The sequence below is a fragment of the Panthera onca genome, chromosome D1, assembly GCF_046562875.1.
Source record: "Panthera onca isolate mPanOnc1 chromosome D1, mPanOnc1 haplotype 2, whole genome shotgun sequence".
Lineage (NCBI taxonomy): Eukaryota > Metazoa > Chordata > Mammalia > Carnivora > Felidae > Panthera > Panthera onca.
In genome coordinates, this window is record NC_138348.1 from 95,246,052 (window position 1) to 95,273,485 (window position 27,434).

Consider the following 27,434-nt stretch of genomic DNA (forward strand, 5'->3'; position numbering starts at 1 on the left):
TAGAAAAACATTCAGCTTTTTATTAAATAATTTTTTAAAGCATTAATTAGGTCATAGTAAGTTAAACTCGTTGTTGTTGTTGTTGTTGTTGTTTTGGTACATGGTTTTGTAATGAAACGTCCTGGTGAAAACTTGGCCAGATCCGCTCTTGTGATTTAGCAAGAAAACCTTCGAAAAATCAAATCTTTGGGCCCGCCTTGAACTAAAGCTACATCTTCTTAAAGCCCTTCTGGAAAGTAAGCTCCTAGCATTGGAGACCTTCTTTAGGTCCTTTCCATCCCAAAGTTTGTATCTGGCGATCGGAAGGAAAGATTTATAAAAAAAAAAAAAAAAAAATTTTTTTTTTTTTAAAGGAGTTCTGCTCGAGCCCAGCATCTAAAAACTCCTTTTCCCTTCATGGTAAGATGCTAGCTGGCCCAATCAACCCTGATCTCCAAGACTTAAGAGTCTCCTCCTTCTCTGAAGTAGTGTCAGGCATGATAGGTTTTTTCCTCTTCTTTTTTCTTTTCTTTTCCTCTTCTCTTCTCTTTTTTTTTTTTTTTTTTTTAAACTATGAAGCTTTGTGTCCATGGTCTGGTCCTCATTTCACAGCCCTGAATCCAGGGCGGGGTGCCACGGCAGTCTATCATGTTGCATTGCACTCAAAGTATATTTTTTCTCGTGACCGTAATTATGCTCCTTCCCCTGGGCTGCTCCACTGTGAGGCCTGCAGCTGCACTGAAGTCAGTATTTGCTGTCGCAAAGGACGTTACACAATGGTCTCTGGTATGTGAGCGGGCTCTCCTCTGAATTTTGAACTCCGTGAATCGTCTTTCCGCTTTGTTTTTGCTTCAGAGTACAACCGTGTGATGTAGTTCATGTAGCTCTTCGAGTGGAAAGCTGAAAGAAAAACAGGTCGAAGATGAAAATTCCTTTTGAACAACAGTGCACCCGTTCGCTTGGGACACGTTGGCTGCACGTGGTCTTGTTAGGTCCATATGTTAATGTCTTAAACATCAAATCAGAAATCGATGGATGCATATCCTATAAATGGTCTGAATGCATTGCCAGAGTCTGATTTTTAAAAGGTCTTAGGTAAGCAATACGCTAACCAACCTGAAATAAAACTTGTAGACGTTTCTGCTGTGAAACCCAACAAATAAGAACCCACGTTGCATTTGGCAAATTTTATACTGAAAGTCACAGGGCTTACGGGAAACAGGACCACTCAAAGCCCGTTAACTATACACAGAGGCTGGAGACCGCTCCAGAGGATGCTTTTTAAGTGAGCGAAAACAGTGAAGTTGAAATGTCAGGTCTGAGGGAGCCAAGGGAAGGAGGATGGACGTAGAGGTTGGAGCCCAGGGGGAAGTACCACCTCCCACCTCTGTGGCAAGCCCCTGGGATCGGACCTTTCTGGGGAGGGAGCCCTGAGTGAAAGTACTCACTTTCTTAAAGTTGAGATGCAAAAGGCTTTCTGCTTGTTCAGCAGCTGAGCTCAGGGCATTTTTTCTCCTGCTAAAAGTTACAATTCAACACCCACTGTTCTAGTGCCCCTCACTTGGGAAAATTGGCATAGGAAACAATCCAACTTACGCCTCATACTGACGTTATTCTCCTACTTGCGGGTCAATTACACAGACATTGACATTATAGAAACACATGCGATACAAGAGACTTTCTGCACCTTACACGCACTTCCCCTCACACCCCCAGTTCTCACAGTCTGCCCTCTTGTTCCCCTCTCCCAGCCAGTAAGTGATTCTTCCCACTTCACACCCTACTGGGTCAAAGCAAAAAAAAGGGCAGAGGTGTTGTGAAAGACCGGCTTCCTACAAAAACCTCAATAAAACCATTAGAAACTAGCAGCAAAGCTCTTCTGCATGTCTTGCAACTCTTGGCAGGGGGAGGAAGTTAATTTGCATGGAGGAAACAAAACGGTTGGAAGGTATAAGATTCTTTACCGTAGCGCTGGTTGCTGTCTACTGGATTTTTGTCAAACACACACACACACACACACACACACACACACACACACACACACAATCTCCTTTTAGACCCTTCCTTTCACTTTTTGGAAACGTATTTTGCTTGGGAAATTGCAATGGAGTGCTCCAAAAGCCCCCAAACATTTCTGCTTGAATCAGTTAAGCCTTGTGTTCATTTATTCAACACACATTTGTCAAACACTCCATTCGCCATCAGGCCCTGTGTTAGAATCTGAGGACACGCTGAGATCAACCCAGCTGTTCACCACCCAAAGGAGTACTGTGGTGGCTAAATCAACACATCAAAAATGACCAGTTGGTGCGGGAAGTGCTGGACTGTCAAGGTGTCTGTGAGATACCCCTCAGCACAAGAGGGACGTACAGTCTACGGGTGTGTCTGGGTGTGACAGTCAGGACACAGAGATGGCTTCCCAAAGGAACTTAATGGTCTCTACTTTACATTTTGGAAGATGCAAGACGATTTAGGTGATTGACTTTCTAGTGCTAAAAATCAGACTTGGTGTTTCACCCTCCTCCTTCAAGACAACAAATTAAGCTCATTTTTCAAGTTTTAGGTCATGTAGGTGACTCACTTTGGTCCTTTTTCTCTTGGGATGATGTTTCTTCATTATTTGACCTCGATTTGTAACTTTCCAGCGTGTGTTCTGAAATTTCGTTCTCTGCAAGAAAAGAAAACTGTGTTATTAGTTTCTGGTGTCACATATCACCTATGTGTAGAAATGTATTTTGAATAAGATGATCCTTCTGTCTACACAATGGTGGACTTACCCCTGCCCCTCCCATACGTCATGCCCTCATTCATTTAGAGAATTGTTTTTGTTCTTTGCTATGATTCCTGCAGGCACTGTGCTGGGCAGTGTAAGAGTTGTGGAAATCAAATGACCACAGATTAGAATCAAGTATTGTTCTTTGAGATGGAACGATTCCAGGAGGCCTTAACGAACCATGGGGGTGAAGCATTAACGGGGGGACTTTGCAACTATACGATGACATTTGCCTGTTGCGCAGGTACAGCCGAAAAGCCAGACTTTGTCTCTAGGTCTAATTATGATGAACGTTGGTCCAGCTGAATATATAGAGAGAGTGACATCAAACCGGAAGTTGTACTTTTAAGAGGGTGAGAGCCATTCAAAGAGGTAGTGTATTTTGCCTTGGGACATAATGAGTTCTCTGCTACTGGGGATGTTGGAGCCATATGTCGCTAAATGATCCTGGGCCAGCAACGCCGTAATGCAAGTCACATGTGTAATTTTATAAATTTTTTAATGGCCATGTTGCAAAAGCAAAAAGAAGTAGGTAAAATGAATAATTATTAACAATTTATATTTGATTTACCTAGTAGATCTAATATGTTATTATTAGACATGTATTTGTGTGTGTGTTTTCTTTTTTTTTTTTTTAACTTTCTTTTAATGTTTATTTATTTTTGAGAGAGAGAGAGAGAGAGAGAGAGAGAGCGAGCAGGCAAGGGGTAGAGAGAAAGGGAGGCACAGAATCCGAAGCAGGCTCCAGGCTCCGAGCTGTCAGCACAGAGCCCGACACGGGGCTCAAACTCACGAACTGCCAGATCATGACCTGAGCCAAAGTCGGACGCTTAACCGACTGAGCCACCCACCCAGGCACCCCTGTGTTGGGTTTTCAAAGTGGGGTGTATATTCTATCCTTGCAGCACATCTCAAAAGCAACTGGCAACATTTTAAGTGCTCAATAGCCATGTTGTGTCTACTCTGTTGGGCAACACAGGTCTAAATAATCACTCAGAATTAAAGAGGGGATATCATCCTGGTACACATTTATAGGAGGAATTGAGTAGATATTCTGGATAACTTCTGAAGTCCTTCCAGCCCTGATATGTGTTGAATCTATGCATTTCAATAGATACCTTCCATGCTGGCTGAATAATATATATATTGCATATATACATAATATATATAATAATCTTTATGTAATACTATTATATATTACTATTATACTATGATATGTGATACTTTTATAATATTGTATGTACTATTATAGTATATATAATACTATTATAATAGCATATATAATACTATTATAATGTTATATATACGTATATTTTTTCCCCCGTTGATAACTTTTAAACCAGAATGCTTAGCAAAAATTACTAACATATTATGGTTGAGGGAGGCTGACTGCATTATTTCAAAGTAAGAACACAACTGGGACACCTGGGTGGCTCAGTCGGTTAAGCATCTGACTTTGGCCCAGGTCATGATCTCGCGGTTCGTGGGGTTCGAGCCCCGCATCGAGCTCTGTGCTCACAGCTCGGGGCCGGAGCCTGCTTTGGATTGGATTCCGTGCCTCCCTCTCTCTCTGCCCCCGCCCCTCTTGCGTGCATGCTCCCTCACACACTCTCTCTTTCTCTCAAAAATAAACAAGCATTAAAAAAAATTTTTTTTTGAAACAAAAACAAAGTAAGAGCACAACCAAGACAGTATACATTCAACCTTTGATTGACTGTCCCTAGAATATGAACTCCTTGAGAGCAGGGATCTTGTTGACAGGTATCCCCAGTGCCTGGAACTGCGCCCGGCGCATGATAGGTACTCCATGAATACCTTTTTGAGTGCATGAATGAATGCGTTTTCCGCCTGGCGTCCTTTTGCGAACGGCAGCTTTTATAATTTAATGTCAATTCCAGGAGCTACTCTGCTTTCTCTTGGTTACACGCTCTTTGATTAGAGCCCCTGGAGATTGCACATCCTGTGTTTACTACGAAACAGACCATGGCGTATTTGCGTGACAACACTTCCCAAACAGATGGCTGAAGTATCTAACAGAAAAGCTTTAAGTTGGCAGAATTTCCTTTTGGCTAGCCAACCGTTCCTGCATCTTGCGGCCCCCCACCAGCTCCCGCGCCGCTCACCTTTTTTCCATATCACGTGTGCTTTCCGAAGCTTCATTATGAAGAGCTGGACGATGATGAAGAGTATGAAGATGAGAAAGGAGACCAGGGTGAGCAGCAGAATGCCATTTTTCCTCCTTATCACCCCCACGTACTGAAGATTTGTTTCTGTAAGGCAAATGAGAGGAATTCAGCTCAAGGTCGGTTTGCTTCCGTCCCTGAGGAATTTGCAGGCTGCTTCCCAAATGTCAGATAGGCGGATAGGCCACTCAGACAAAAAGACGGAGGACTTTAACCTGAAGGGAAAGAGATTCATATTATTTATTCTCCAAAAACAAGCCAACAGGCGGACAAATGCCATTCTGTGAGGTGATTGGAAAAACGCTCTCATGTGCTGTAGGTAGTGAAGCTGTGATTTTTCATTTCTAGAGAATGCAGGCAAGAATATTGACTTAGATTAGAGTCGGGGGATTTAAGTGAGCTGTAAGAAATGAGTGTTTTAGCAACATGTGGTTAAGCAGCAAGAGAGGTTGTTAAGGAGTATGAAAAGCTACGCAAATGCAGTGAACGTTCACGAATGTTGGCTTGGTTAAAGGCGGTCCTCCATGAAGGCATTCGGAGATCAAGGAGGTGAGGTCTTGAAGATCTTTCTAAACCTCACACTCGGATTCGGCCGGCTCTGATTTTGCCCAAATGTCCTGCCCCCTCTAACAACAAGCAGTTAAGGAGCACCAGCTACGTGTGGAGCTGCTTGGAGCTCATTAGACACAATCTCTGTGCTTTAGGGCATAGTTCTCTCTCTGTAGAAACAGATAAATTAATAAGACAGAAGTCAGAGTGCGCTTTATGGGAGGTTTGAGGGTCCTGTTCTGCCCCGTAGACTGTGGGAGCCGCAGAGGTCTTGTGAACACAGGCGTGAAGCGTCCAGAGAGGGGTGTTTCGATAATAGAGTCTTAAAAATGATCACAGCTCCAGCGAATCACGAGACTTTGTGCAGGAGACGATGAGAGTCTGGACCAGGGAGGTGGCAGTGATAGTAGACAAAAATCTGGAAGGGAAGACTCAAAAGTCCTTGGAGACGGACTGATTTTTTGTGTGTGTGTGTGTGTGTGTGTGTGTGTGTGTGTGTACACACGCAGGAGTGAAGGATGACACCAAGGTGTGGGGCTTGTGTGATGGTTTGGACAAGCTGATTTTATGGGAAAACATGCTGTTCGGCTTTTAGTGATGTTGAGTTTGAAGAGATGGCAGAGAATCCAGCCATGGGATACGTAGGAGGTGGAATGCAATAGGGATTCGTTCTCCAGAGAATGTTCTGGAAGCATAGGTATGGAAATCATCTGCATAGTGGCAATACGAACAATACTGGGGAGGGGTAAACCCTTTAAGAATTAAGGGAGGAATCAAGAATAGGAGAAGTAAAGTCAGAAGTATATCCACATATAAGAAGCCAGAGGAGGAAGGGAGGTTAGCTCATGGACACAGAGAAGGACTGATTAGCAAAGAGTGACAGGACCAGGCAGAGTATGTCAGGGAAGCCAGGGAGACCCTAAGCCAAGGAACAAGGGAGGGATTAACCAATAAAAAGGTCAAGGAAAATAGGGACAGAAAAAGGCCATTGGATTTATTGGTTCAGAGGTTAAAATGTCAAGTGTTTATTCTAAATGCTGTAGGGGACACTTACCAGTGGTTAAGTCAGGATCTTGAGCGGTTTGGTTTTTCTCTTCCTTGTCAATCTCTGTTGTATTAGAATCTTCCACTACTGCAACTAAGTTGAAAGAAGTTAAGACATGATATATACATCTGACTCTCTGTGAATAGCGTGTACATACACATACTAATCCCCAAACAGCAAAGCATCTTTGGGAACCAAATTAAGTAGTCCGACTTAAAAACAAACAAACAAACAAAACCAACAAAACACAAGACTATTTCTGAACTACTGACTTTTCCCAAAAATAGTTGCAAATGGCCAGGCTCATTTTGCCTTATTTTTTAAAGATACATGTTTACCGAACACTGTGTGCTAAGCCTGAAACTGAGCATTTGGTATGTTTCTCACGGCAGCTCTGAACAGAGGCTTAGAGAAGCTAAGTAAGTTGTCTGAAGTCACGCAGCAAAGAAGTGACAGAGCCTATCCCGAAATTCAGAATGCAAAATTTAAACCGTTCTTTTATCCTTCCCACCTGAACCAGGCCTGTGAGCGAGAAGGTCTTTAGAAAGGTGCAAGATAACAACAGAACACTGAAGGGTGACATCCCAAGCTTTATGGAAGGATAAGCTAGCAGCCTGGAAAGCAATGATTTTTATGTTGAAAAATAGGCTCCCTTGTCATTCAAACCTATACTGGCCTCTCCCCCTTAGAAGCAGGGTGTTCTGTGATGGTTTTGCTAGGTGAGAGAAGTCATAGAAAGAAGAGATCTCTTCTGATTTTGTTGCTCGTCCTGCCTATTCCCACCTCCCTGCCTCCCCCAACCTAGTCTCTTGCTTTTTTAGCCCATTGCACAGCGCCACTGTGTGGATCCCACGGGGAATGAGACCACCCATTCTACTGAAAATGGCTATTATTAACTGTAATACAATCATAGGAATTGAAAGCTGAAAGGAAATTTAGAAACCATATTAAATCTTCGGTTCTATATGAAAAAGCAGAGCAGAAAATTGGGTTGTATAGTAGCTCCGTAAGCCAATTTAAAGACAAGTCGATTCTAAACACGTTTAAAAAAATTGGATTATTAAAGCAAGTGATGTGACCGCTCCACTTCAGGTTATTTTCAATTTCCATCGCCCTTCAAAAAACCGTACGGTACATATTGCTTCTATCGGTGTTTAGAAACCCCAAACATTGACTTTTTAAATATTATTCCAGATAAAAGTTGTAGAAAAATACAATCTGATACTCAACCATGAACATACATGCTAATGATACGAAAACACTTATCCCATCAAATGAGATTATTAGAGACATACTATTTGAAATAGGAAGAGGACACGTAGGAATTTCTGCCCTTTCTGGCTGAGGCTGTTTTGCTCAAAACATCGTAACAAATGAATGTATTCATACACGTATATATTCGCACTGCGTTTTCTGAGTACCTCCTAGTGCCAGATACGACGCTAGGTAAAATGCAAAGATAAACACGTGATTATTCCCCAGAGTTAACCCCCCAATGGGTTCACTGTCTAAAAAGTTGGTTATAATTCATTCAGGCTTTTTAAATTCTGTGTTTAGGGTTCAATCCTGTCATCAAAAACTATCCGAGTTCTTGACAACCAAGTAACTGAGGTGTTTTCAAAGGTGATTTTGTTCTTCCGTGACGAAGAGCAGCAAATCTCCAGATCCTGTTTCTTTGCCCTTTGCTGAAATCAAGTCTTTATTTTGTGTTTAGTCTGTTCTGGATGAGAAAACAATGAAACGAGTCTCTCCATAAATGAATCCAACCTTGCCCTTTACCATAGAGGAAATTCAAAGGTCACTATTTGTGTGTGTGTGTGTGTGTGTGTGTGTGTATCAAGCAACATAGCACTGAATTTACAAGGCATTAGTGACCCTGAAGCCCCCCCTCCCCAACTAAGGGAACATTCTACCACAAAGCTGGAACCAACAGAGGGGGTCCTGCATAGTCTTATTAAAAATTTTTAAAAATCTGAAAATTGAGAATTGGAAAAGTGACCTTCCCGAGGAGGCATGATTTTTTTTTTTTTTTTTTTTTTTTGGTCTTAAGTTTTAATGGGTTGACACTTACCAGTGCTAGTGGGCTGCTGAGGGTCTGCCGACGATGGAGAGTTTTTCTCCAGGGCATCTGAAGCTGTCTCTCGATCAGTAACTAGGAAAGGGGAAAAACAGAATTCTGCAACCACGGAGAGCAGTTTTACCCACATTGTGCTCAGTACAGCAGGTTGGAGAATGTATTTGGCTGCTACCTGCTCGTGGAGGTTTTTGCAGAAACCTCAGCACTACGTATTCTGCAGCTCTTGCTCTGGTTTTTGAAACTGTATCCTGCTGGCTGCCCATCTGCTAAACTGCCTGGCTTAGAAGTGCAGCGTGCCGGACTTGGAGTGGTACATTTGGCAATAATAGGCAGAGGGTATTTGCTGTCTTTCTTTCCATCTACCTGCCTGCCTCTCTGTCGGTCTGTCTATGCATTCACATATCTCCCTCCTTATTTATTAGTTAGGTGGCCTTGGAGTCAGTCACGGATTGGGTCGAATTCCAATGCTGTTGACTTGGCTTGTGCTGAGTGAGTTTGAGCAAGATGCCTAATCTCTTGAACGCTCAATTTTTTCTTACCTGGAAAATGGAAATGCTAAGCTTTGCCCTTGGGAGGTTTTTTTGTGTGTACGTGAGAATTAATGAGTTCATTCATACAACACGTTCAGCCCAACGCTTTGCTGTTTATAAAACATGATGCTAATAGTATAACATAAAACAATGTTTAGGGATGTCTCCAGACATTCATTGTAGCGCGGATTTGACCCCTGAGCAGTCCTGCAACCAGAGGGTGTATAGGAAAGGTGCCTGAAATTTTATAAATAGGGATATGTGACGGGTAGGTAATGTCTTTTTGGGATCTGTGAGTGCGTCTCAGCTTTTTATTTAATGGCTTTGAACGTTTCTTTTCTTAAACATGTAAAACTTTTGGAAACGATACAAATGCCAGAGTTGCATGCGAGAGCACTAAGGAAACAATAGAGAAATAGTAATTTAGACTGTCAGCCTAAGATGAACTCTGTGACCACAAAGATGTCAGGGAAAATTGAAAAGACAGCTGCTAGCATTGAAAGGAGAGAAAAAGCTTGGAAGCTAGTAGGATGGAAATACTGGAGGCAAATTATAAGACGAGTATATGGGAAATATTGGGGACACGTAGAAAAATTATCAAGAATGATCAAGATCTTCTGGAATAATGTATATGATACTGTGTGGATTCAGATAATTATATATTTTTGTACAGAACAGGAGATATACACACACCCATGAGTTTGTATTTACTTTGATTTGTTCTCCCAGTCAACAAGCTAGTGAGTAGATTCCGTTAGACCAAATGTTATTTTGATTAAATGGGTACTGGTGCTTTATGATTTCTGTCCCTGCTTGGTTAGAATGTTATAGACTTGTGCTGTTCAATACAGCATACACGGGCTACACTATTGAAGTTTAAATTAATAGAAGTTAATATTAAAAATTTACTCAGTTGCACCGGCCACATTTCCGTTTTGAAAAACCTGTATCCACCCCTGTGAGCTTGACAGCTTCTAAATACTAAGACTTCGATGAAATCGGTGACGATATCAATGAATGGGATTTTGATGCCGAAATGTGTCAACATTTGAAAGTTCTGTATAAATCAATATATTGATATTTTCCAAATGACCAAGGCATGATGCTACAAATCATGCCTGGCTAAAAGATTTATCCAAAGTGCAAATCTGTTCAAAGAATTTAATGTAACAAGGGCATGAAAAGTTCATTGATAGGGTTCCAGAGTCCACATAGCAATTAACCTTTAAGAAGTCACCTCTTGTTGAGTTTTAGTAGAGTATCAAAGAAGAATATCCACAATTATCTGAAAAGTTATTAATATCATCTTCTCTTTCCCAACTACGTATTTGTGGGAGGCTGTATTTTTGTATATATTTCAAGCAAAACAACATATCGCAAGAGAATTAACGCTGAAATTATGAGAACCTAATTCTATGAAACCAGATACCAAAGAGATTTTTAAGATGAAAAACAATGCCATTTTCCTCGCTAACATTTTGGCGTTGCAAAATACAGGGTTTTTTTTTTTTTTTTTTTTTTTTTTTTTATACAAGTGTGTCATTTCTATGTATATGTAGTGAATTCATTTTTTAAATAAGTCAACTTTTTTTAGTTTTAATTTCTAATGTGTAAGTATGGACAGGTGCGATTCACATAAGTAAAAATTCTTTGGGGTCCTCAAGTATTTGTAGGAGTGTCGAGGGTTCCTGCAATCGGTGAGTGTGAGAACTGTCGCTCAGGTTTTTTGTTTTTATCTCACCTCCAGATAAGTAACAGGAAATCAAGATTCCTCATTGGGAATACTGAAAAGATGAAGTAAACCATTGTGAAGGTGGCCTAATCTATTCCTGTCCTGTTTTCCTTCTCCAAGCATTGTGTTGTGAGTTTTTCAAAGGAAGACGTTACTCATTCCAGTACCTGCCCCCTCTCCAGATAGGGTGCTTGCCTGATGTTCATTTTCTCAAGTCCTACAATGCAGTATGGGGATGAAGGGGGTCAGAATCCTTACTTGTAAAATTATTTTATCTTATTTTATTAAAAAAATTTTTTTAATGTTTATTTATTTTTGAGAGAGAGAGAGAGAGAGAGAGCACAAGCAGGAAAGGGGCAGAGAGAGAGAGAGGGAGACTCCAAAGCAGACTCCAGGCTCTGAACTGTCAGCACAGAGCCTGACGCAGGACTCGAACACACAGATTGCAAGATCGGGACCTGAGCTGAAGTCAGAGGCTTAACGGACTGAGCCACCCAGACGTCCCCTTGTAAGTGTGTTTTAAAGCATTCTCACTAATCCACCTTGTAAAACTCATGGGATGGACAAAACGGGTGTAGTATCTGTACGTCCATTGAGTAGCTTGCCACAGGGGAAAGTCATAAACACATGGAAGCCACCAACAGCTGATACTGGAATTACTCTTTGAATACTTAATGAAGATCTGGCAGTGGGGGCTAAACAGTCGACCGTCAGGTCATAAATAAAATAAAATCAAGTCGTATCCCATTACTGTTAGAAGCATTTGATGGCTAGGATTTTGAGTCGTAGAGAACTATGGCCATAATGGAAGAGAAAGAAACTGTGATTTCCCCTCAAGAGTAAATTTTTGTAGGTGGCCCGAACAATAGCTGAAGAAGTCAACATAGATTTTTTTTCAACATGGTTGGTTCTCTTATTTAAGACTCTGAATGACTTTCAGAAGCAGCCCCCAACCACCCCCCCCCCACCCCCGCGCATGCGCTGTGCTCCACTGACAGCAGAGGCTGGAGGGGGAGGAGTCATCAGGAGGTAGGAATGTTTGCTAGTACCCAGCCGTGTCTGCGGGGGCTTAAGTCTTCTAAATGCAGCTTCCTCAAGACTTGCTACTTTTGGTTTGACGAGAAAGTGACTGGTGGAAAGCCTGTGGTAGTGAGGGGGGGGGACCTGTTAGCCACAGCAGTGGCAGCCCCCACGGGGCAGCATGGCAGTTTTCCCACCATGGTGTTCTCCTTCACCAGCGCCTTTCATCAACAGTAATTTCCCAAAGAGCTTTTTCAGCAAATGTGTCCTCATCCAACAGCTTCCTCCTTCCCTAGTGTGAGTGCATCCTTGTACTTCAGAAATTCTTCTGAGACTGTGAGGTACTTTATACAATAACGAAGGTCAGAGTCTTGTGATTCATGCTACCTCTTACTAGATACTTCTTGACTCAAACATTTTCTAGAGTTTTGAAATCCCTATTTTTTTTTTTTTTTTTTTTGCATTTGATGAAGGAATCATTCTGGAAAAATGGAGGCGACTCCTCTTCACAGTTACGATGTGACGTTTCGTTTGTTATTTGTTCTGCTGGGAATGTTAACCTGGTTAAACTAAAATCCGCAGAACGGTCATAACAAAAGAAATCTAAAGAGTAATCATGACTTAGTTTGACTGTGTGAGTGTTTTATATTAACGTAAAATGATATGGACAAGTTTAGATCTATTTCAACGGTTATTATCTCCTTTTGGGTATGCTTCAGATGACCTCTTCAAAATCGTGAGCGCAATCAAACAATTCGAGGCCAAGTTATGTCAGCTGTCATTATCAAAAAGCAGGCATGATGCTATTTGCATATGGCGCTCTGCTAGGCTTTCTGCACAACTGGGGTTCCCAGCGTTGGGACGGTCGCATTCTGACACCCAGCTGGAGAAATTTCCATCATTAAGGGAATCTGCTGTTAAGGAGAGCTTTGTTGACTGCGATCTCACTCTGAAGGACTTTTCCCATTCCGTTTAATTTTGTTCAATAGTGTGCTATGAAGGTAAATTGAAAATGATTAAAAGCAATCGTTCCTCCCTCTTACCCGTATCTTCAAATCGGAATGGTGCCACCAGTTTCCTTCCTTGTAGACCTTTGTGTCGGATAATGCAGTCCACTGTTGAGTTTTTGCTGTACGTGTGGACTCTGAGGGTGCTGCTGCTGTTACATTTCTTCCCATCGGTTTCAAATTCATGGCGGGTTTCACCTATGGAGCGAGTTAAAGAGGTGTGTGACGTTGTGGCTACTTAACACTGTTGGGTGGTTTGGTTCCCTCAGGGACCAATGGCCTTGACCTCTTGGCAAAGCTGTTAGACTTCTAACCTCATTCTGACTTCAGCCAACTCTCTTGTACCTACGTGGCCCTAGTCACAGAGGGGAGCAGGTGAATAACAATGAATAGGTTTCTGTAAACCCGTCACCACTGGGGGGAAAAAAATCCAAAGCTTATCGTGGTTACAACAAGGGCAGCCCGATGTTGTCAAACACAAAGACCCACGACTTTACTCGGTTTGGACGAATAAGGCAAATTAATGGAGAGGTCTTGGAATGATGTGGAATTGGCATTGGAACGAATCTCTCTATGATTAAGTAAAATTGAATGTAACCTGTGTCACAATGTACACAAACCGTAAACAGGTCCCAATTGTGACAGTCTGTTATCCTGCTTAGTCAATTGAACGCTGCTTCAATCTAACCAAAGTTTAGATTCTTTGGTACCATATGATATTTTTATCTGTCACTGAGGGTACTTCACTTTAGAAGTGTTCCAATATACAAGCATTGTGGTAAATGTATTTTCAATTTTGTGTCTGCTAAACAAGTCATGCTGAGGTGATAGCTATTTTCCTGTTTTATGAACTTTTGTTGAATTTTAGGAAGCCATAATAAAGACTCTATTTTAGGTTCCTGCTTTGTTTTAAGCACAAACAGGCAGTCGTATTATTTGTGATAGGTTTTCAAGATGAAGGCAGAGTATCGATTGGTTATAAAGATAATTTGGAAAAGAACTGATGGATTAATGAATGTTGTTTTCTGGCACTTGGTGCCACCAGAGGGTGCCAGAGGATTTAAAACTTCCTTGGAAATGTAAGTAGGAAGGAAAACAAAGGAGGAAAGGACCATCTCCCCTACTTACCGTAGAGCTCTATGTCATTCCCTAAAATCCAAGTTATCTGCGGAGGGGGCTTACTTCTCACGGTGGAGCATTTAAGTGTAACGTGTTCTTTTCCATTTTGCATTCTGGTAACTGAAGCTTCCAGGATTGGTGCGGAAGGAGTTGCTGGAAGAAAATTGTTTTTTTTTCTATGCTTAATTAGCTGGTCTACGTATCCCAGTAAAGCACGGAGTCTGATCATCTGTAGGGACGATTGTAGCGTATGGTCTCAATCATGGGATTTTTTTTTTTTTGCTCGACCTTTTCCAGAATACTGTTAAGGGGCTTTTATGTACTTGTAACGCTACCTTGGCTGTAGTCACACTGTTTGTTACCCAGTGTATGATCAGTCCCTGAAAATCCCCAATGTTTCAACAGCAATTTTTGCATTTGACAAATGACTGTATTTGACTAGTAGAACGCTAGGTGAGGAGTACAGACCCAAATTCCAGTTTCATCTGTCACCGGCTGTTGTAAGAACTAGTGTATGTCCCTCAACTTCTTTCATTTCCTTGTCCGTGACATGAAAGGAGTTGGTTTATGGCTGTTTCCGTTCTAAACTTTCACGAGTGTATGATTCACGCCAAGGTAAGTTAGTTCCGTCCCCTCCTCCCATCAAAAGGTGCATTTCTTTTATAAAGGACCCATTTGTCCTTTTTCTTCCTACTCCTGTCTTGGAAATGGAATTCACCCTTGAACAGTGCGGGCACTAGGGGCACTGACACCTCCCTCCACCACTGCGCAGTCAAAAATCTCTGTATAACTTTTGACTCCCCCCAAACTTAACCAAAAGCCTGCTGTTGATGGGAAGCCTTACTGATAACAGGAACAACCGGTTAGCACGTTTTTGTATGTTCTATGTATTTTATAGTGTATTCTTACAGTAAAATAAGCTAGAGAAAAGAAACTGTGAAGAAAATCATAAGGAAGAGAAAATACATTTATAGGACTGGACTGTATTTATTGGCAAAAATCCACGTGTAAGTGGAGCGGCACAATTCAAGCCTGTGTGGTTCAAGGGGCAAGGGTGATTTTTAGTTAGGCTAACTTCTTCCTCTTTCCCGTTCTACTTCACACTTTGGTCCAGAACCCTACTCTTTCACATTTATTTGCTGATTTGTCTGCCATCGAAACATGGTAAGGTCAGCCCCGAGCATGCAGCATTGGGTGCCGGCAGTACACATATGAAAAAATTAGCTATTTGAGGAGCTCATAGTCCGGTGATAGACTCAGCCCCTAAACTGTCAGTTGAAAGATCATGTATTAAGTGCAGCGAGAGAGGTACGCGTGGAGAGTTCTAAGACCCCAGAAGAGCACACAAGCAGCGTGAGCCAGAGTGCCACGAGGGGTGGCCAGTAAGGTGGGTGAGTCACATTGGTTCTTAAAACCCGAAGGGAGCCATTCCTTCCCAGATACTTCGTTACCCCGCAGGCACCACGCTGTATTAATTCAACCGAAGTCTAAGAAATCCACTCGTGGGATATGTGGAATTATGCCACTTAGAGACCGACAGAAAGCAGTGTTTCGAATTGATCTGTTCCATCACAAAAATCGGAAAAGTAAAGACAGTAAGACTCACGCTGACCTCAGCTGACCGTCCACAGAACTGGGCAGGCCCCGGGCGATCTGGACGCTGTTACTTCCTATCCTCGTCTCCCAACCCACCTCTCACTGGCAGAGAGGGACTGGTTTGGGCAGAGGATGCGAGCCGTTACCCAGTGCAGTCACCTCTGCATTCATTCCATCTTAGGCTATGCAGTCGTAAGGTTCTACTTTTTTTTTTTTTTTTTTTTTACACACTGCTTTACCTGTCTAAACTAGCGTGCCAACTCCTAGTGGGCACGGATTGTGTCTAATCCCTCGTCGATTCCCAGGAGCTTAGTACAGTGCCTGGCACACAGTCGTGGCTCATCAAATATTAATTCTCCTTCCTTTTAATTTCCCCAGAGAGGAAACTTCGCTGATGCCAGAGACACGTTTCACAAAGTCACATTTTAATCTAGAGCTCGCCGGTCAACATGTTCCTTTCTGCTTCCGTTCGACAAAGGATGGCAGAGGTCCCCTAGGAAATGCCTTGCTACAGGCGCTGTTTCTAAACTCAGATGTTAAGCGTAAGAATGATGTGTCCTGTTCAGAGGCCCGTCGCTCCCCTGCTGGGTGTGCTGGCTGTCAACCACCTACCTGTCACGATCACTTTTACTTCCTTTGTTCTCACGGAGCTGCCGTATCGTAAACACTTGTACACGCCTTCATCTTGCTGGCTGACATTAAGCACGCCGATGGAGAGCTGATGGGCGGAGTGATGCAGAAGCTGGTATTTGGGATTTTTTAAAGCTGGACGAGAAGGCAAAGGAACTGTTAGGAAGCAAACTAGCAGATGAATACAGACTCTCTGCCCATTGATTCTTCACAGGAATGGCTTTTGAATTTCACACGTGGACAGAGCAAATGTCACATCTTTGATTGAGCTGCCTTCCAAATTTCTAGTGTTACCAGCTGGATGCCTCTCAACAGCTCCACGTTCGTTTAGGAAACAAAATATTTTGCGACTGGGATCTGTGAGATAAACCGGTCGCTTTATTTGCACGTGTATGAAATTAACTGACATTTACCCCGTGCTGGTGAAGGGTTCAGGCTGCAGGAGGATTACATCCCCCCTCCCCCCCCTTTTTTTTTTTTACATTATGAAAAATGCCCCATTGTAATTACCTCCTCGAAATCTGATTGATTTGAGGCTGTCTTGTCACAAAGGATGTGAAGAATGGAAGATCAGTGCACGGCTAGTCATTACGCCAGTTGGCTGCTTTTTCTTTTTATGTTTTTTAAGGGCTTTATTTTTGAGTAATCTCTACACACAACGTGGGGCTCGAGCTCATAACCCGGGATCGAGAGTTGCATGCTCCATCAACTGAGCCAGCCAGGCGCCCCTTTTGTTTTTAATTTTTTAGAAGTTTGTTATTATTTGAAGTTTCCTAAAGATTTTAGCAAGTGGTTTTTGTTTTTATTTTTGTTCTGTTTGGTTTGATTCTATATTGACCTGGGATGTCTATCTCAGACCATAGGTCCCTTGGCAAATCAGAGGCTCCTGAAATGAGTGGTTTTGTCTTCCTTCCCTTCCTTCTCCTCCTTCTCCACTGCCCCCCCCCCCCACTCTCCCTGCTTTCTTTCTAGATTTGTAACACAAACAAACCTAAAATAGTTGTGCTTTGAATGGCTGCCCAAGGAAGGTTGTCTCTCATCTGAAATAATGGTTGTATGTCCTGGGACACTGCTGTTACCCGGGCTAGAACCCCTGAATTCTCAGCCTCAGCACTATTGACTTTTGAGTCCATAATTCTTTGTTGTGGGGGCCCTCCTGTACATTATAAGATGTTTAGCAACAACCCGGGCCTTTCTACTCACTAGATGCCAGTGCCCCTGCCTGTCCCCAATTATAACAACCAGAATTCTTTCCAGACATTGCCCTATGTCCCCTGGAAGGCAAGAATGACCCTCAGTTGAGCATCACCGAGTTCAATCAAGGTACTCTGCTAGAAACTTGGGAGTGCCCATCTTATCCTGGTTTGCCAAAAACCAAGCCAAAACAAGAGAAAGCGTGATTTAATGGCAATTATCTCTACCCAAAGTTTTTCTCTCAAAACTTTTAACAACCAATATCTACTTTATTGGAATCTAGTATTGATAGTTGATTTAGTTTGAAATATGTGGTTATTTTACATTGAACATAGCAATATTTAAAGATTTTTTTAATGTTTATTTTTGAGAGAGAGAGAGAGAGGGAGAGAGACCGCATGAGTGGGGAAGGGGCAGAGAGAGAGGGAGACACAGAATCCGAACCAGGCTCCAGGCTCTGAGCTGTCAGCACAGAGCCCGACACGGGGCTCAAACTCCCATACTGTGAGGTCATGATCTGAGCCAAAGTCCGATGCTTAACCAACTGAGCCACGCAGGTGCCCCGAACACAGCAATATTTAAAAAATGTTTCATAGCTGCAGAGAAGAATGGCATGGCCCCTGTGCAAGGATGACCTGCAAATTCGTGAAGCATTCCATATTTTTCTGGGTGTTGTATGGAAACCAATTTGACAATAAATTTCATATTTAAAAAAAATTTTTTTTTAATGTTTCATAGCATATTAAGTTTTTTAGGGGCTCTGCTTTTACAAGGCAGAATGCAACTTGCTGTTTTGGAGACTTTTCCAAGTATTTGGCAGCCGAGAATATTAAATGGAGACATGCAATGGTCTCATTATCTAGAGGAGGGTTTAGTAAAATTCTGCCCAAAGAGATGAACTAAATAGACTTTTAAGAACACCTTTCCTTGGGGCACCTGGGTGGCTCGGTTTGTGAAGCATCTGACTCTTGATTTCAGCTCAAGTCATGATCTCACAGTCGGTGAGTTCGAGCCCCGAGTGGGGCTCTGCACTGACAGTGTGGAGCCTGCTTGGGATTCTCTCTCTCCCTCTGTCTCTCTCTCTGCCCCTCCCCTGCTTGCTGGCTTTCTCTCTCTCTCTCTCTCTCTCTCTCTCAAAATGAAAAAATAATCCCTTTATTATTATATTATATTATATTATATTATATATTATATAATATTATATATAATATTATTATATTATTATTATTATAAAATAACATAAAAAAATCCCTTTCCTTAAGAAAAAAACAACAACATTGTGACTGTGCGGTGATGGATGTTAGATTTACTGGGGCAATTGCTCTGAAATATATACATAATACTAGATCATTGTACGCATCAATACAGGGTGACATGTCCACTATATCTCAATAAAACTGGGCGGGGGAGGGGGTTGCGGGGAAGAATCCCCTTCCGTCTCAGGCATCCAGGGCTCATTGTGAAAAGGAGGAATGACTGTCCTCCTTTCCAAAGCGGCATGTCCTGTCAGTTGGTCGGCGACCTTGCTTTTGTGCCGAGGCCAGCAGAAGAGGAGATGTTGGGAAGGGAGTTTTGTGATGTGACTTTGAGCTGCTCAGATGGAAAACGAAGCAGCTGGCTCCAGCCGGGGGGGGGGGGGGGGGGGGGAGGGGGGGGGCGATGGTGTTAGCTGCCAGAGGATAAAGGGCCTCTAGTCAGTCTCCTGCCTGCCTGTCATGGCGCTGCTGAGAGTGAAAAAGCGAGGTGGGGGTAAGGTGGGGGCATGGAAACGTGCTTTGTGATTTGAGCCCCCTTTACCAATCATTCTGGGGGGGTTTCCATTTCAGACTTCCTGTCAAAAAAAAGCAGCCGTGTGTAAAATGATAGGCTGCTGGGTGTGATCCCCGCGTAATCGTAGGTGGGCCAAGCCCATCGTTGGGGTGACTCATGCTGGTTTCTATCCCACACCAGCTTGTCTGTCTGGAAAATCCCTCAGGTTGCGATCTGGTGGCGATTGTTTTTTTTGTTGTTGTTGTTGTTTGTTTGTTTTTTGTTTTTTGCACTTACCAGGATGCTCGTTTAAAAAAATGGTGAACCCTGATGGGGCCAGCCACTGCAGGGACGTGGTCTTCCCCTGAGAAACGACACATTTGAGAGTGAGCGTCTGGCCTTCCTCCACGGTGACTGTTTCTGTGTGGTTGGTCAGAAAGGCTTCTGCAGAGGAAGAGAAGTGGAGACGGTCAGGCTGGCAACGGGGCAAGGCACTCCCAAGCTGAGGCAGGGTCAACGCAACCTCCTCCTCAGCACAACCTCCTTCGTTCATTCAATCATTCATTACGTACTTCTTTTTTTTCTTTTTCCAATAAACATTTTGAAATTTTTTTAAGTTTATTTATTTATTTTGAGAGAGAGAGCAAGCGGGGTTGGGGCAGAGAGAGAGAATCCCAAGCAGGCTCCACGCTGTCCGCGCAGAGCCCGATGTGGGGCTCGATCTCACAAACCGTGAGATCACGATCTGAGCCGAAATCAAGAGTCGGTCGCTCAACCAACTGAGCCACCCAGGCCCCTCTCATTACATACTTCTTATAGAAACAAAGCGTCAGTCAGTACAAAGGAGCCAGCACTGTAGGTAGCGACAGTAGGATGTCTCCTGAAGGGGTGCGATTTGATAGGAAATAAAGGAAAATGTTGAACAACATCCATCGGGCGCCTGCCCTCTTGTAGCCCGGAAACTCAGCGAGGCCACGTCGAACCTATATTTAATTTAACTTTCGAAATAATCCTATGAAGAGTGAGTTACTTCGCTGGCTCTACAGATGAGGGAGTAGAGGCTGATGGTCACACAGGTCCTGGAGCTGGGATCTGGACCCATGTCTGTGGTCTTCCAAGTCCATGGTCATGTAACTAGGTCAGACTGTCTCAATGATGAGACCAGAAAACTCAGCCTCTCTGGCCTCCGTTTATGAAGCAAGCTCCTTCTGGCTTGAAGTATAAGCAGCGTGTCTGGAATTCTAAGCGGCGCTCTTGTGAATTAGGGAGCTGCCCTTCACAGGAGCGGGGAGGCCCCACCTGCAAAAGAGCTGCTGTGCCAGAGGAATGATGTTCTAAGATCTCTTCCAATTTAATTTTCCACAGCAGCACTTTCTCCAGGCAAACACGAGAGACTAGTTTCCCGAATCACAGCCCCCAGAGAATGGTAAACAATTGGTCGTAAACAGCTGCAAATGTATCCTCCCAAAAAAGGAAATTGATAAAAAAAAAAATTATAATAATAAATTGGATTTACTGCTGATTTGGCTGCCATCCGTTCTTCAAGTTTTAAATTAAAAAAAAATTTTTTTTGTTTTTAAGGACAAGACAATTCTTATCAATGAAAGTACAAAACACTTCCGTAAACAGAAGAATACCGTGGGGTTATAAATTATGAATAGCAAATGTAATGAGTTTTACTCCATCATCTGAAACCTTAAAAAAAAAAAAGAGGGAAAGGAAAAAAGGAGTTTATTTCCTTGTGATAAATTTCATGTATTAGGAAAAGTGCTTTGGAGAGCCCTGGGAATTAATTGGTGCAGACTTTTTAGTTTGTTCCATTTCTAGGTCATTAATTTCCATCTGGCCCCTGGCAATAATAACCCAGAATTGTTGTATTGCATTTGTATTGACTTCCATGGGAAAAAAGTTTGCTTGCGTTCTAATGGAAAAATACCCATATCATCAGTCAATACTATAATGAACAATGAAGACTCAATAAAAAGATACTGTGTTTCCATCAGAGCGTTGAAGCATAAGCCCTGAATTCTGCTTAGGTTGGGTCATTTGGAAATATTTTCATCTATAAAATCAACCCATAATTGAGTAATAGGGATAATATTAGTGGAGATGCTTTGAAATGACAGTGGAACTAAGGTTAAGCAACTTCTGAGCCAAGAGATTGAATCTGAAACTGTCTACCTTCTATCGCTTCCGTAATCATTCCATTATGATTCTTGCTTTACTTTCTAGTTCTTGTGTTAGCCTGCTTCCCACAGGTTGAAGTTTCTAGAGGGCAGTGACTATGTCATATTTCTCTAAAATTCATTCCTTACAGGAGCTATCACAGTGTGAGCTTGAAAAGTAATGGTTTAATGCCAGCTTTCATGATGGCACCATAATGCAGGTGATGGGCAGATGTCTTTGGTCTCCTGTTGTTAATAAGAATACTGAGAGACAGGAGGGAAGGCACTATGTTGAATCAATGATAGAATAAAAGACCACTGTTGAGCAACATGCCCTGATTTCATCCTTCAGGCCAGAAATTGGTACTTGGAAGTTTTGCCCAAGTTCTTACCTTTCAGCAAAGTGATGGTCTAGACAGGAAGCCTGTATTTGGGGAAATGGAAGCAGTGATATGTATCGGCAGCCTGTTTGTGAATGAATGGCTTCCATTTTAAAGATATCTTTTTCTCGAGATGCATGCTTTTGAGTGAAATTGCGTGATTTGCTTCTTACACTGTAAAAAATTATAATGAAGGGCGCCTGGGTAGCTCAATCAGTTAAGCGTCCGACTCTTGGTTTCAGCTCAGGTCATGATCTCACAGTTCGCGGGTTCAATCCCCGCGTTGGGCTCCACGCTGTCATCCCTGCTTGGGATTCTCTCTCTCTCTCTCTCTCTCTTTCTCTCTGCCCCGCCCCCCACTCCACATACTCTCTCTCTCTCAAAATAAATAAATACATTAAAAAATTGTAATGAAATACAGTACGACTTCTTAGCATATGCTATAAAGAATTGTATCTCCTAAGATCAGTTTACTCCTGTTGAGAATGTAATATTCGCCAACTGACCTACCACAACTATAAATGCCTGGGTTTCAGATGGAAAGGGCTGCGTTGGAGACATAGGCTGTTTTTTGTGACTCTGCTCCAAGCCTTGCCTTTAGCTTGACCAGCTTATTTCTCTTGCAGTGTTACCATGTGGGACCCCTTGTTTAGTTTTGAGACAGGAAGTCTTTGTAGAAAGGAAGAATGGCTCCAGTGAGAAGCCACAGGCCCACACGGCTTCAGCTGCGGTGCTTAAAAATATTGTTCACTGTGTCAAGGGCCCGCTAAAGGGTAGAAGAGGAAGACATCTGTACCTGACTTTTCATGGTACGCCTTCTAAGGGAAAGTTCCCCAGGGTTCTCTCGTTGCCACTGCACGCTGAGGGGGAACTCTTCTTTTACATTTTCTTTTTCATCTAAGTTTTGGAGTCCAACTTTCACCTTCTTCGTCAGAGGGAGGGGGTGTGGGTTACCTTCTGTGTTCACCACTTCCTCCCCTGTAGGCTCTAAACACGTCTATGCTTGTGCACCCTTCCTTGGCCTTTCTTATGTAGATCCTGAGGGCTGCGTCCCCTCCCTAGTGCTCCCCAGCTGGGCCTCAGGGTTCCAGTCTGCAGGTTAGCGCGCGACACGGCTCCACAGATACCGGGGAGCAAAGCTTGGCAGTGAATGGCTGTGGAGTCTCTCCTGGGAGGTCACCGCTTACTGTTAGTAGGTCGTGTCTACTGAGTGGATTATTGACTTCGACCAGATCCATCTATCCATGGAAGGCCATGTGTTACGAGGCTGCTAGTTGACTCTGGGCTCATAGATCGGGACTGGTTTATATACGGAAGTAGAACCTGTGACCTTCCCCATCGTCTCCACCCCCAACCTCACGAACTAATTGTCCTATCAGTGGAATGGCCACACGCCAAAGCCTATGTGACCGGCCCTCAGGCAAAAGGGCAAGCATCAGTGACCGCCACCTACGCAGGCATCCACGGATAAGACCTGTGCAGTGCCTAAGATTCCTTGATTTCCCCCCAAGATTTTGGGAGTTGCCATGTCTGCTCTCCCCTTTACTAGGGGCTATCAGGTGGATCGAAGAACGAATAAGATGTCCTTTCTTGTTCTTACCTTAGTAGCCCAATTATTGTGTGTGGCACATTTTAAAACTCCAGAACCGAGCAAGTCTGTCCTGCAGGGACCCAGACTCCTCACGCCCCATTGGAAATCATCATCTCTCGAGTCCCCCTATGCTCCAGACGCGTCTTACACAGATATGCCACCTGCTCTGTCCCAGCGCTTGCTTGTGTTAACTAATGTCGTCGCCAGCCACTGCCAGGTTCAGGGTCAGGAAGATACTTTACCTCCATGCTGTTCTGTCATCCTGGATACATTTCTTATCCCCTCCAGGACTCAACTCAGATTATCGGGCTTTTGTCGAACCTGCCTAACGAGTCTTTAGCCTCCTTCTTCCTCACAATGACCTGCCCTCTCCTCTAAGACCCTCAAAGCTTCTGAATGGACTCCTGTTACAGCACTTGGCACATTACTTTATAATTATTTGGTTACAAGCATGTCTGTGTGTAGATTACAGACTTTTCGCGAAAAGGTTGTTTGCCATTCATTCATTTTACAGTCCCAGGGCCTTACACAGAGTAAGATTTTAAGTATTAGCTGAGTCAGTGGCTAAAAAGATGAAGAAATGTATATATTCATGACCAAACACTATAATAGGATATAAGCTTAGCTCTGTTATTGTTATGTTGCATAGAAAAGCTTGAGTTAAATTAACACCAGAGACACAGAATGAATTGTCTCAAATCAGAACCCTATTTACACGACTATTATGCGGTAGTAGACAAAAAAGTGGTTCAGTTTAGATCGTTATGAAAAATGCTTACTGTTATTTTTTTGAGATAGAATCAACAGAGAAAGTTACGAGGGGGCCAGTGAATCTGGCTCGGCCCAAATTAAATTATTTCCAGTATGGCTTTCAAGAAGACATCTCAAAGTATCCGCACACTTGGGAATTATCAACAGGCATATCAACAGAACCTTATATTTGCAACTGTTCTTTGTTTCCTATATCCTACCCTCCACTAAAGACCAGAATAGCGGGAGTCTCATCATCCATAGTATAGGTGAATGGGATGAATTTTGAAAAATTGTTCGTTCTTGAACTGCGTTTTACCCATCCTAAAGGCTCTTTATGTGAGTGGTAGCCTTGAAAAGAGGGAGGCTCTGAGATTATGGGACTTTTCTTGTCTATAATTCTTGGCGGCCTTAGTTAGAAGTCGCCCTGGTGGAAGCAGGTGCAGTGATCTTCCCATAGTTCATAGCTAAAAACAGCTGGCAGTGTCCAGTGTTGCCAAAATTGATGATTTGCTGCCTTTTTTTTGCCAACAGGAAAGCAACACGATCAGCCCCTTTCCTATTTGGGACTCTGATGGGCCTGAGCAAGGTGAGGTCAGAGGGGACAGTTTGTGCTTAATACCATTAAGTCTAGATGCCTCCTGGGTGGCCCTTTGGGTGAGTTTCCAGGTTGGGATTTTTCTATTACACATCTTCCAAACTGTATAGATCAGTGGCTATCAAACTTCTCATCTACATTAGGAAGCACTTTCTATCACAGCCTGGTAGAAAGACACACACACACACACACACACACACACACACACACACACACACTAAATGTTTCATTAGATAATACATAAGTGCTGTGTAAGCTGATTGACTACCTGTGAAAACTTAGGCGGGTTATCTAACTTCTTTTAAACTCTCTATTCTCATGTAAATTAGGGATATTAAATGTTTGTTTAATTTTGGGAGCGTGCAAGTGGGGGAGGGGCAGAGAGAGGGGAACAGAGGATCTAAAGCAGGCTCTGCACTGACAGGCCGAGGGCGGCAGCGAGCCCGATGTGGGGCTCGAACTCACGAACTGCAAGATCATGACCTGAGCCGAAGTCAGAGGCTCAACAGACTAAGCCACCCAGGTGCCCCAGGGATATTAATACCTCAGTATCTTTGCTAGGATTAGGTGTGACTAATAAACGTGCCCAACACTGTGCATGGCACGATGAATAGCTTTTTCTACCGTCTTTATAAATAGTATTTGAATAATTTACATTCTAAAAAAGTTGTCTTAGGTTTACCTTAAGACGTGATCATGACTGCCTTTAAAAACTTTTTCTGTGTGGTACTTTTATGAGGCAATAACTTGAATCCTCAAAAAATGAAGGTCTGTTAAAGGCTTCAAACTTTGGAATAATTGAAAAAACATTCTAATTTTATCTATCTAAATGTACTTCTCCTGAATGTATGAGCTGTTCTGTAAGCCACTTATTGAAGAAACTAATATTGTTACCAATATTGAATTCATATTATGTGCCTCAGGGTAGAGGGACCAAAAAAGAAAGCACTTCACTTAATTGTATAAAGTAGGAAATTGAAGGACTATGTAAAATAGGAAATCGAGTTTTTTAAAATAATGTCATTCAGATGCAGTTGTGTCGCGAATGTAGATTTAGAAGGACAGGTGCATTACCTGAAACATAACTACAGTTCAGCTCAAACAAACACACACAGCCAGCAACACACTTCTGCATAGCTTCTTTTGCAAGAATTTGGTACAACTTGCAATCAGAGATTTAAAGACACCTATATCCTGCCTCCCGTTTGAGCAGGCTAAAAAGGTAACAATAGTTTTAATTTTCATATTGCTACATTAGAATTAAGTGAGCATCAAAAATCAAAATGGGAAATTATAATAAAATGTAGAGTATAATAGGGGCACCTGGGTGGCTCAATCGGTTAATTGCCTGACTTCCGCTCAGGTCATGATCTCGCCGTCAGTGAGTTCCAGCCCTGCATCAGGCTTGGTACTGACAGCTCGGAGCCTGGAGCCTGCTTCGAATTCTGTGTCTCCCTCTCTCTCTGCCCCTCCCCCACTCATGCTCTGTCTCTCTCTCTCAAAAATAAAAACATAAAAAAATTAAAAGGTAAAGTATAACTGACTCCAAAAATAAGCAGGAACTTTTCATGAGGCTCATTAATATCTCGGAACTAATTAAGAGTTGTATAGCTAGCCTTTGCCATTTTCAAAGTGCTTTCACGTTTGAAATTTGATCCTTGTAAAAATGTGAGTCGGTTGGCCCGACATTTTTAATCATTCTTCATTTCAAGATACAGAAATTGAGTTTTCTTTTATTAAATGTTTATTTATTTTTGAGAGAGAGAGCACGAGCATGGGAGGGGCAGAGAGCGAGGGAGACACAGAATCCGAAGCAGGCTCCAGGCTCTGAGCTGTCAGCACAGAGCCCGACGCGGGACTTGAACCCACGGACCGCGAGATCATGACGAGCCAAAGTCAGACGCTTAACGGACTGAGCCTCCCAGGCGCCCCCAGAAATTGAGTTTTTAGAGAAATTATCTGGCTAAGGCTTATTCAGTGAGGAAGTTTTTAAAATCCAAAACTGATGCCCTTTCAACTGGTCGACCCTTACAACACAGAGCCTAAGGAGCCTGTTTGTTACATTTTGCCGTAACACAGATCCCACAGAGACACATGCGACAGTGACCCTTTTCCATCCCGGTTAGCAATTGAACAACAGGTTAAATAAAGCAGTAACATCCCTCCCTGTGAGATCTTGGTGTACCTTGGAAAGCATTAAGATATTTACCGGGGTTGCCTTCTGTGGTAGGTCCGCTGTGAACGCAGCTGACTGATGGGTAGATTTGGTAACATACCAGGTCAACTGAGTGGCATAAAAAATGAGCTCTAAGGGCTTACCTTGTAAGGGGAAGCAAGCCAGCAAGCTGCAAAGTCTCCACCACATACTGTGCCGTGCTGTTGTCATACTTTGTCAACTTCCTCTAGATTCTGAAATAAATGGAGCAGAGTGGTTTCTTTTGAAGGGGGAGAGGCAGGAGCTTTGTGACCTCACGTGTCTCCCCGCCCCCATTGGCTCTGGAAGCCCCCTCTTAGTTCGCTGCCCCCAAAATACCTCCAGGTGGAACATTTAGGGGACCACATGTGTCATCGCGATCGTGGAGAGGTGTGAGTGATGTGTTGGTGGCACAGATCACTCTGCCACACGTGGGAAGTACTGGTAAATCTACTAGTTGTGAGGCTTTTTGGGGGAGGAGGGGTGGGAGAGAGATTAAAATTTCCCCGTGTAGTGACGTAATCTTATTTTTACTTTTCTAGTGTATTGACGGTGATAGACAATTTATTTGTT

At 42.9% G+C, this 27,434-nt stretch overlaps 1 protein-coding gene and 1 non-coding gene across 2 annotated transcripts; one reads left to right on the forward strand and one right to left on the reverse strand.

Annotated features, from left to right (window-relative positions):
* Window positions 1–27,311, reverse strand: CRTAM (cytotoxic and regulatory T cell molecule). Its single transcript, XM_060605068.3, has 11 exons — window positions 27,201–27,311; window positions 26,987–27,076; window positions 19,481–19,627; window positions 16,223–16,375; window positions 14,024–14,167; window positions 12,932–13,093; window positions 8,601–8,681; window positions 6,539–6,622; window positions 4,876–5,022; window positions 2,561–2,647; window positions 1–879 (listed from the first exon to the last, which is right to left on the reverse strand). Exons 2-11 carry the CDS (start codon window positions 27,051–27,053, stop codon window positions 749–751), a joined length of 1,203 nt encoding a protein of 400 aa, XP_060461051.3. The 5' UTR covers window positions 27,054–27,076; window positions 27,201–27,311; the 3' UTR covers window positions 1–748.
* LOC132662610 (U6 spliceosomal RNA) lies at window positions 17,991–18,099 on the forward strand. The gene has a single exon (XR_009602631.1). It is a non-coding gene; the product is annotated as a U6 spliceosomal RNA (small nuclear RNA).
* Window positions 27,312–27,434: the final 123 nt, after the last annotated feature.